The sequence below is a fragment of the Brachyhypopomus gauderio genome, chromosome 1, assembly GCF_052324685.1.
Source record: "Brachyhypopomus gauderio isolate BG-103 chromosome 1, BGAUD_0.2, whole genome shotgun sequence".
Taxonomy (NCBI): Eukaryota; Metazoa; Chordata; class Actinopteri; order Gymnotiformes; family Hypopomidae; genus Brachyhypopomus; species Brachyhypopomus gauderio.
This window is the reverse complement of record NC_135211.1, coordinates 24,479,308-24,490,850: the sequence shown is the minus strand read 5'-3', so window position 1 is coordinate 24,490,850 and position 11,543 is coordinate 24,479,308. Positions and strand designations below refer to the sequence as shown.

General features: G+C 43.5%; 1 protein-coding gene across 1 annotated transcript in view; it reads left to right on the top strand.

Moving 5' to 3' along the window:
• sypl2a (synaptophysin-like 2a) overlaps positions 1-11,192 on the top strand; it is a 15,701-nt gene extending 4,509 nt beyond the window's left edge. The window contains exons 3-6 of the mRNA XM_077004609.1: positions 7,281-7,393; positions 8,553-8,754; positions 8,937-9,110; positions 9,247-11,192. Of these exons, the coding sequence (XP_076860724.1) occupies positions 7,281-7,393; positions 8,553-8,754; positions 8,937-9,110; positions 9,247-9,369 (612 nt within the window). The 3' untranslated portion in view covers positions 9,370-11,192. The remainder of the gene's footprint in view (positions 1-7,280; positions 7,394-8,552; positions 8,755-8,936; positions 9,111-9,246) is intronic.
• Positions 11,193-11,543: the final 351 nt, after the last annotated feature.

Below are 11,543 nucleotides of genomic sequence, written 5' to 3'. Positions count from 1 at the left end.
AGCTTGAAGTCCAGAATTCAGTCCTGCAGTGTACAGTCTCATTGCAGCTGCTTTCAGTCTGGCCTGTGGATGCTCGTCTCGGATCTAAAGGGGAAACTAATCCGACTGACGGATTCATGCAGTTCACAGGCATGTTTGAAAAGCATTTTCATGCATTCATCGTTACTGTCCAACCTCTTTAGTGTAATGTGAACCATTGCAATCTAATCCCTATCGCAATGTTGCAATGGATCACCTATTGCAATGGATCACCCTCTTGGGGAGATGATCAGGATTGAGGAGAATAAAGGACAGGTATCTCACGTCTGACTTGGACATTGCATTAAACAGCTAGAGACCACAGCAGTAGAAGAGAGCAACGTCGTGTGGTTAATGTTCGACTCGCTAACTTTTCTCATCAGTCTCTTCTCCTGAACATGTGTTGTCTGCTCTTTAAAGAGGGGCAGTGGAAGCCTCAGTATCTTCGTAGTAAAGTATAATCTGTAAGCTATGCGGCCGGGGAGGGAAAGATCCTTCGGTAATGTGGCTGGCTGCCAAGTGCACCCGACTATTTTTGGAGTTGCTTTTGAGGGGACCACAATCATTACCGTAGACGTCAGCACAACTCGTGAGATTTGATGGCATTGTAAATGAAGCAATTTCTAAATTGTTGAAATCCTCACATTTTCGGTAACAAAGAATTATAATTTGGGGATGTAATCATTTTTAATGTAAATGTGTGTTAAATTGATAAATTCTATTTATGATGACTCAGCACCCTGATAACATTTTAGTGTAATAGAATGAACTTCAAAGTGAAGTTCTGTTGATTCTACTCATCCTAGACTTCCCACTTCACATTGAAGTGCTTCACATTTGCAGTTTGTGAGATCATCCGGGTGTCTCACTTATGTGGTTCTTCTACATGGTTCAGTAGAGTCTACCGCTATGGCCAAAATGTTAGCTTGATCTGCAGACTGGAATAGTAGAGGTGAAATTCCAACTGGGTGATGGAAGGCAGCCCTGGAAGGAATCCTTTCTCTCATTAGTCACTGTGCAGAGTTTGTTTACCATAGCCCACCCACACACACATCTGTCCTTTATCAGGAAAATGATGGCCTCTGCCACTGACTTGTTCTCTCCTTACTGAGGTGTTCCTTACTTCAGCAAAAATGCTTGATATTACAGAGAGTTCGAAGCTGACTGGAGATCAGTCTTTGCTCACCGGTAGCAGTGAAACACCAAATCTGAGCTGATGCCTGAGGTTTGTTGTCAGAACGGGCCACACAATGTCTTTCCTGTGAGGAAATGTGTCATTTCAGGAACGGGAAGTGGTGGTCACGCAGGTTTGGAAGTGAAGACCGAGTCAAAGGGAGAGAAATGGAGAGAGAGTGAGGGAGAAGAAAGTCTTATAGAGAAGCCTATAAGAAAATGACTCCTGATTTACATTCGAAGTAGAAGGATGGTGTGAATATGAAGGCAGATGGTTTTATTTGTACTTTTTTGTTCTATAAAAACAACAAACCATTCTGCCCTCTTACAGTATGCGCCAATGTGCTATTATGAAAACGTGTTTTTTTGAGGACTGTGAAAAAGTTTGAAGAGACCAAATGTACCGGCACATGAAGAGATCACTGTTCTGATTGGTTTGTCTGCATTTACCTAAATCACATATGTCAAAGTCAGATCCGGCCCGCGAATTGATTATCTATGGCCCCCTGGATGATATTTAATTACTATTAAAGGTGTTTTGCACGCACAAACACTACATTCCCCACAATGCAACGGTAGCCCGCGAAGTCACTGCAGTGCACACAAGCGGCGAGGGTCTGCGCAGCGAAAATGACGTAATCGCAGTGGCTCCGCGCGTGGGTGTCGCACGCTGTCAATTCGCAAGGTCGTGCATAGGGCTGAACGATTTTGGAAAATAATCTAATTGCAATTTTTTATCTATAAATTGCGATTGCGATTTAAAATCGCGATTTTTTTCCCCATTGTTCCACTTCAGGAAACTCTGTTTCGGGGGGGGGGGGGGGTGTAAACAGAGGCCGTCTTTGCATAGAGGTGTTGCTAGGCAATTGCCTTGGGCCCCTCCCACTGTAGGGCCCCCTTGTCTAGCTAAAGCCAGGTTCACACTACACGACTTTTCAGTCGTCAGGTTTTTGTGCCGTTCGCACTACACGACTGGTTGTGCTGTAATCGCAAGTCTTTCAGTTGTGGCTTTCACACTACATGACTGATCGGTGACGTGGGCTCACGAATTAAACGACTGGGGAATCGCCGACTCATCTGGCTGCCGTCCAAAAACACGAGAACACGAAAATGAAACACTCGCGAGAACCAGCAACACCACGAAGAAAATAAAAACAACGTACATGTACTCCACATTTTCGTTATTATTATTATTTTTTTTACCGTTTAACCACTCCATAGTCCCAACATAGATATAGTCAATCGCACTATTTCTCCAGTGCTGTCACAATAACACAGTCTTGTAGTAAAGTTGTATGAAGCTAGACGCTGCTGTTGACTCACAGTCGCCGACTGGGCTAGATATGAAACATGCTAGATATTAAACATGCTAGATATCTGCCGGTCGTCTGCGATGAGTTGGCGACCACTCGGCGACGGCTCGGCGAGCGTCTTTATTTCACACTACACGACTGAGCGAGCGCCGAATGATCCCCGATTTGCGTCCGACCACAGTTTCTGTCGGCGATCTACAAAAACAGTCGGCGACTGAAAAACCAGCCTAAAATCTTGTAGTGTGAACCTGAACTTATTTCTCGCATATTAATGTTGATGGGCCCCCTTGCTAAATTCGCCTTGAGCCTCCAAATTGCTAAGTCCGCCACTGGGTGTAAAATTGACTAAATTTAAGTATTATTATTATATCGTGATCGATCGATCCCCTGTGGTTGGCGCCAGAGCGAACTACTAATTTTTTAGTCTAAGACGCTCAATGCGTGAGTTGCCAACCCTGCAGGTATAGCAACTTGGCTAAAATATGTGCGTGAGGGCGTTTGGTAGCGCATATCCAGTGTGTTTAACAAAGCCATGAAGCCGGGCTTGTTCACTATATTAACGGGCATCATGTCTTTCACTATGAACTTCGTTACTGCCCGAGTTATTTCAGCGTGCCGCTTCGAATTACATCCATAAGGAGTTAAGCCTGGTTTATACTTTCGCGAGCGACCGTAGCGCGCGGCTCCGCCCACCTCGCGCGACCCTGCGCGAGCGGTGTAGGCGTTTATACTTTCGCGAACGTCGCGAGCGTCGCTGCAGTGTTCTCCGAAACGATAGGTGGCAGTGGAGAATAAAAAACCCCTGCAAAACCGGGGAAAGAACATTTTTACCTGACCAGAGACCGTATATATACACACCAGGCATCAAACATAAATATGACTTTGCAATGTTGTCCGAAACGATACGTTAACAAATACGAGCCTCTTGTAATTCCAGGGCGAAACATGAGAGAACGTGAAGACGTTAAGATTGGGCGTTTTGAAAATAAACAATCATAAACTAATGTGATTAAAAAAGCGAATTATTTCGATTCATTTCGAGTATATGTATAAATATTTAACTTAATTCAGTTTAATGTGCTGGTGTGCTGGTAAATATTGAAATGGACCTTGAAAGTGCCGTACAAGTGCTTTAATTCCACCTTGTTTAGGTGTATGAACCCTGCAAACATGACTTTGTCGGTCGCGCTGAAGCGCGGCGCGCGCGAAGTTACAAAATTCGAGAGGTGCACGACCTCGCGCCGCGACAGCGCGCGAGGCCCTCGCGCACGGGCGGAGCCACAGCGATTACGTCATTTTCGCCGCGCGGACCCTCGCGCCGCTCGCGGCGCGTCGAGTATAAACCAGGCTTAAAGCCTGGTTTAAGCCTGGTTTATACTTTCGCGAGCGACCGTAGCGCGCGGCTCCGCCCACCTCGCGCGACCCTGCGCGAGCGGTGTAGGCGTTTATACTTTCGCGAACGTCGCGAGCGTCGCTGCAGTGTTCTCCGAAACGATAGGTGGCGATAGGTGGCAGTGGAGAATAAAAAACCCCTGCAAAAACGGGGAAAGAACATTTTTACCTGACCAGAGACCGTATATATACACATCAGGCATCAAACGTAAATATGGCTTTGCAGTGTTGTCCGAAACGATACGTTAACAAATACGAGCCTCTTGTAATTCCAGGGCGAAACATGAGAGAACGTGAAGACGTTAAGATTGGGCGTTTTGAAAATAAACAACCATAAACTAATGTGATAAAAAAGCGAATTATTTCGATTCATTTCGAGTATATGTATAAATATTTAACTTAATTAAGTTTAACGTGCTGGGAAATATTGAAATGGACCTTTAAAGTGACGTACAAGTGCATTAATTCCACCTTGTATAGGTGTATGAACCCGGCAAACATGACTTTGTCCATCGCGCTGAAGCGCGGCGCGCGCGCGAAGTTACAAAATTCGGGAGGTGCACGACCTCGCGCCGCGACAGCGCGCGAGGCCCTCGCGCACGGGCGGAGCCACCGCGATTACGTCATTTTCGCCGCGCGGACCCTCGCGCCGCTCGCGGCGCGTCGAGTATAAACTAGGCTTTATACTTTCGCGAGCGACCGTAGCGCGCGACTCCGCCCACCTCGCGCGACCCTGCGCGAGCGGTGTAGGCGTTTATACTTTCGCGAACGTCGCGAGCGTCGCTGCAGTGTTCTCCGAAACGATAGGTGGCAATAGGTGGCAGTGGAGAATAAAAAACCTCTGCAAAACCGGGGAAAGAAAATTTTTACCTGACCAGAGACCGTATATATACACCAGGCATCAAACATAAATATGGCTTTGCAATGTTGTCCGAAACGATATGTGGTAGTATAAAGAAACACCCCTCAAAAAAAGGGGAATGAACATTTACCTGACGCATTTTGATGTTGCTTTGTGTTTCAGGTTTGAAAAGTGCTGGAATTTAGGCTAAAGTACATAAAAATGTTGAAATTACGTTAACAAATACGAGCCTCTTGTAATTCCAGGACGAAACATGAGAGAACGTGAAGACGTTAAGATTGAGCGTTTTGAAAATAAACAACCATTAAATAATGTGATAAAAAGCGAATTATTTCGAGTACATGTATAAATATTTAACTTAATTAAGTTTAACGTGCTGGGAAATATTGAAATGGACCTTTAAAGTGACGTACAAGTGCTTTAATTCCACCTTGTTTAGGTGTATGAACCCGGCAAACATGACTTTGTCCATCGCGCTGAAGCGCGGCGCGCGCGCGAAGTTACAAAATTCGAGAGGTGCACGACCTCGCGCCGCGACAGCGCGCGAGGCCCTCGCGCACGGGCGGAGCCACCGCGATTACGTCATTTTCGCCGCGCGGACCCTCGCGCCGCTCGCGGCGCGTCGAGTATAAACCAGGCTTTACACTTTCAAACGGTTCGGTCAGTGAATCCTGTCTGCTGAACCCAGTCAAGCTATCTGCGCTTTCGCGATTCATCCGCGCCTTAAATCTTATTGCGCCTATATGCGTGATTTTACGGTATTTCGCTGCTCACCGCTTACTAAAGCTGTATAAGCGCAGAGAAACACTTTGGCGTATTTGAAGATGCAGCACTGGTCGTTGGCATTTTAGCCTTACAAATATCATACGAGGCTTTGTGGTGTTTTTTTAATGCTGAAGGTTTGTAGTGTTACCTCGCGTCGTAGCAACAGTAGCAAGGCATGTTTTGCAGGGTACCTGACGTTGAGCAGCATCTTTTTAAAAGCCAAAGTAATTTCACACAACTTATGTGCTGGCCCTCTTTGGTATTAGACTTTCAGTTGTGTCAGCTTCTGTCGAGCCTGAAGCCATTGTGCAACAAGTTAAAGTGCGCTGTGTTAACTTCACTTCTCCACCTCCCTGCCTCCTGCTCGGGTTTGCTCCGTTCGTCCTCGGCTCGCTCCCAAGTCACGTGACCAGTTTAAATCGCAGCCTGTGCGATTAGACAATCGCGTTTTAAAAAATCGCGAAATTATCGCAAATGCAATTAATCGTTCAGCCCTAGTCGTGCACCTCTCGAATTTTGTAACTGCACGCACCAGTTAAACTTAATTAAGCTAAATATTTATACATATAGTCGAAATAATTCGCTTTTTTATTCACATTATTTAATGGTGGTTTATTTTCAAAACGCCCAATCTTAACGTCTTCACGTTCTCTCATGTTTCGTCCTGCAATTACAAGAGGCTCGTATTTGTTAACGTAATACAAGAGAACTGTTCAGTCAGATAGCTATTTGTTGTGAAACAAAGTCGTTACAATTTCAAGCATTTTCAAGTACTTTAGCCTAAATTCCAGCACTTTTCAAACATTTATTACCTTATTCATTTAATGTACAGGACATGTTTTCTTTGAAGCAAGTTTGTTTTTATCTGTTTGCTTGTTGAAAAATGTTTTCACTTGAAATTACTGACAGATCCATAAGAAAATATTGCTTTATTCATTTAAGCATTAAATAATATATAATATTATATGTGTTAGGTCTTGGTTCAATAGGCTATGTGCAATCATTTCAATATGTTTTAATAAACATTGAACCAGTCCGGCCCTCGGCTTGTAGCAAATTTGGTTTTTTGGCCCTCGGTGTATTTGACTTTGACATCCCTGACCTAAATGAATTATTTACCTAGAATCAAGAGGGGAAAGAATGTATAAATAAATAAACTAGACAATGGCATAATAGGAGCAATCATCGGCTTGTTAATATGCAGGGTTTTTTTGACCTTGTGAGGTCATTGTGAAATGTGCCATATTTTGTCAATTGTGAATTTACACCGCAATCGAAATTTGTCCTCCGCATTTTACCCATCTATGCAATTAGAACACACACATAAACACACACTAGTGATTATTAGGGGGCTGTGGTGCACACATGCCCAGAGCGGTGGGCAGCCCTAACCTGATGCCCAGGGAGCAGTTGGGGTTGGGTGACTTGCTCAAGGGCACCTCAGTCGTGGCCCCAGGTCTGGGAATCAAACCCATGACTCTCCGGTCACAAAACCAGTTCCCTACCACAGGACCATGACTGCCCCTGGCTATTCTTGGCTATTCTTTACAGGATCTCTGTGATTGGTCGAAATCTCTTTTTATTTAAACAAAATTAGTGATGATAACAAGTATGTTCCCAAAAGCAAACTGATTTTCTCATGGAAGTTAAACCGTACCATTCCGCAACGGTGCCTGTGCCAATGCTATTGGAATGCACATCTGTGTATTCATGTTATATTATATTGTACATATAATATTCATGTTTGGCTTTTTCAGCTCTTCGCCATCTTTGCCTTTGCTACCACTGGAGGTTACTCCGGCTCCACCACCATCACCACGAGATGCGAAACCAGTAATGATGTCACTGCATATTTTGGTTATCCTTTCAGGCAAGTAACGATGACATTCAGGTTCAGTCACACTAATTATATAGTGTGTGTGTGTGTGTGTGTGTGTGTGTGTGTGGTGACCACAGAGGTTCCTTCCATTTGGACCTGGGGTGTTCAGCTCATTATGTTCCTGTATATCCTGCCATCTGGTTGGTTTTCCCAGTGTACGCTTTCTCTGTCAGTGTATTGCATCCTGCTACTGGGTACAGGATTATCTCATCAGCATCTTGGGTCTTGTGTGGGCTGATGCACCACTGTTTTGATTTACCTATTGTTTACTGCTTGATGTCTCATCTCCGCCACCCCTGCTATCAGTTGGTGGTACATGATGGCAATGTCCCCTTCTGTCTAAGCAAGTCACTTTGGATTAGCATCTGCAAAATGCTGAGACTGTGTTTGATTGTAACTTGTAGGCCCTGTGGTAGTTCAGTTCCATCGTATTGATTTGATCTTAGCATTTTTATTTTTAAACCATCATCTGACCACAAATCACCAGCCCGAATGTGGTCACCTTGCAGTAGGACCTGGTCAGGTGGATCAGTGATTGGCTTTATTCATCTTGCCTGTACATCCTGATGTCCTCTATGTACAGATGCTCCCCTCCATGTGCAGGGGTTCTACTTGTGAACCTGTATCCATACCCACTTCTACTGATGATCTGATTGTGTGTGCGTGTGTTTAAAATAAAATAAAAACTGTTAGGTCTTGATTCAACGTCCTGTCTCACCGTTCCAGTGGGTGGTCATAGCTTTTTCTCGCATCCATGTCTTCTACCGGGGGGGTTTGAAGGTGTGGCAGTCCCATTCCTAGGATTGCGCTCTACTGCTCTGGGATCTGTTGGAGTTTCCCTTTCAGCATGGAGGTCACATCACAAGAGGCCCATCACAACCGGGACAGCTTCCACATTCTTTGGCTTTCTTCTTTCAGTCCCTGGTGTATACGTAAAGTTTAGAAGACCTCCTTAATACAAAATCCTAGGTGTTGACACTTGGTCAATTTGTATAGTTTCACAGTTATACAGTTATACTGTATATGGTTACACTACACTACACTACACATACTGTATACAATGCTTTTTGAAATATTGCACTTTAATAACCCTGTCAGTTTTCATTTGAATCTACCAATGGAATTTTTTTTTTCTGTGTCTCTTTATTAGGCTTCCGAGTCATCCGTTTACAATCCCTCCCTGCAACACCAGCCTCCACGGCAATGTGTCTTACCTGATCGGAGACCTCTCCTCCTCTGCCGAGTTCTTTGTGTGTGTGGGAGTCTTCAACTTCCTGTACTGTACCTTCACTCTGGTGCTGTACCTGGGCTACCAGCATGTTTACAGGGAGACCAGCCGAGGCCCCGTCGTTGTGAGTGAGCCAGGCCCTTCATACGGCCCCTTTAGAGTCACAAAGCAGAACTAACCCTTGCTGAAATGGTGTACAGTGTTGGTGTAGCCCAGCATGGACGTTTTTGATCAGGTGTTTTTTGATGCTTAAGTTGTATTTCATTCACCGAGCACTTGCTCCCCGTATCGTTGTCATCCCTCTAGGACCTGGTGGTGACTGGCATCTTTGCGTTCCTGTGGCTTGTGTCGTCCTCAGCCTGGGCAAAGGGCTTGACCGACGTGAAGACTGCCACCAACCCAGACACTCTGATAACCTACTGCGACCCACACTGCGTATCCAAGACCCATCCTGCTATGGGACGCCTCAATGCCTCTGTGGTAAGTCCAGTATGGTCTCAATGTGAGTTGAGTGAGTGAGAAAATTATATATAGCAAATGTATGTATTGTGTTTTTGTTGTATTTTTATTCCTTCAGTATTAAATTAAATTGTACATTTATATTTCCCTGCTTTAGATTTTTGGATTCCTGAATCTTATCTTGTGGGCCGGTAACTGCTGGTTCATCTATAAGGAGACTCCATTCCACAAGCCTGCTCAGCCACCTCCCAATGTAGAGGAAGGAGGTCCAAGCTCCTAATTGGATAAGGCAGACTCCTCCCTCTCCTTTTAAGCCAATCAAAAACTAGGGATGCCACTGTTGATTCTCATCATGTCACCCTAATGCAAAGTAAAGTTTGACAGGCAAAGGCTTTGACTCACAACCAAAAGGCCCATGCGTTTGCAGCAGAGTCCACTACCTTTAATATGTACCAAGCTAAGTGCTCACTGTTGGGTGTTTTCAGGTTTTTGTTTTTGGTCATTATATGTACATCTGTCTTTGTTGCATTGTCTCCAGCGAGTGTTTTCATTTAGATCCCATTCAACAGAGTTTCGAGGGAGGAAAAAGTCAATCTTTGGAATACAACTGCAAATTTGTATTACACTCTTGTTAATCTTTATTTTTTTCCTTCACTGATGATGGGGATTTTGTCTTTTCGCAGTTATGTGCACATGTGCCTTTGTTCCCCTTGGCAGGCCATCACTGGTCGGTGCGTTCCCCGCCTGTACCACACCATTAAGAGTAATGGCTAATTGCATTTGTGGCCCCCCACACTCGCTGGTCAAGTATTGTGTGTACTAAACACCTCCATCTCTTCATGGATGCGCTGCAGCATTTCCACACAAACACTAAATGCTTGTTTAGATGTTTCCAGCTATTTATTTTTTATAAGAAAGTGCCTTGATTGACACCTATTACTGCCTTTCTCATTGGACGTTGGCTTACACTGACTTTCATTGTAAGCTGACTTACAGTGAATTTAGTTTTATAAGAAAGTGCCTCGATCACTAACATAGAGTATCTCATTGCCTTTCTCATGGAAGGTTGGCTTACAGTGCATCTTTGCCATATTTATAAGACACTCAGTTGGGTACAGGGAAATCGCAGTTTTCTCATGTTTGCTCCAGGTTGTTTTTGATATATTTTGCCAGACATTGCATAATTTCCTCTTCTGGGGTAGTGTTTCTAGCTCTCGGATTATAGTGTTCAACAGTTATCTGTTGTTGCTTTACCTACTCTTAGCCAATCAGTTCTGTTGTTGACTTCAAAATCATTTTACACGAATGTCCTTTTTTTCTGCCATTTCAGATCACAAATCTTACCCTTATAGGATGATTCAAGCTACTTTTTTCAGATATTTTCAGTAATCAGTCTGATTTTCACTGTGATTGTGTCCAGCAGGTCATAATGTTGATCATTGTTCTACTTTATGTTGCATTTTTTCATGAGCAAGAAATTAAAAAAAAAAGCTAAGGACTGTATCACTTGAGATCAAGTTTTATATACTAGTAAATAGTAACAATTGATAGAAAACTACAGTAGTCATTTGATGATTTCAAATTTCTACTTTGATTAGAGGTGCATATGATCTCCATCATATGATTGTAGTAAATGGCTTGAAAGACCTCCACTAGTTTAAATGTTTTCTGTAATTTGTTCTGCATTTTGAAGTTGTTTTTTATTGCTTTGTCCCTTTTATTTTTAATTTAACAGTTAGTTTTACTTGCACAGTAGGAAATATGCATAGAATGTTTCTAACCTGTCTGATTGCTGTATGTGCCAAGTTCAAATTTTCTTAATTAAACTGTCCCAAATGTAGTCTCTTTAGAACTCTTATTTCAGCAGAAGTTGATGGAAACGGGAGGAGCATTGGAATGAGTGATGTGACGCATCCGGTCTCGAACTGGAGACTTTTGAGAGGCCTAATCTCTGTAAAAAATATTTGATGTTTTCTTCAGTTGGGAGTGGTGGCGATACATTGCTTTTGTGTTTTGTATCTTTGTTGATAAGATTCGAAGAAAATATTAACCACGTTTGTTTGCATTTTGTGTTACGTGAAGTATTAAATAAGGAGAGCTTTATTTCTGTGTGCTGTCTGTTGATGTTCAGTTCTTAGCCACTAGGTGGTAGTATTCTACTTTCCATACCTGGGGTACCCTTAAAATTTATCTTTAACGGGAGTACGAAACTCATTAAATTGTACTATTTTTCCTCAAGCTCTCGTTGGCGTCAGATCTGAGGCAAGCACCTCCTTTTGTATAGGCCTACATGTCTACAACAGATGTACGATATGCATACATGCAAGTTGTGCAGAATACCTGACAGTTGAGATGGCTTAACCAGATGAAAACGTGAGGGATATGTCAGCACAAACCCTCTGGAATATTCTGAGCTCTTGTCTTTTTACCTGGTTAACTCATGACAAATGCGTT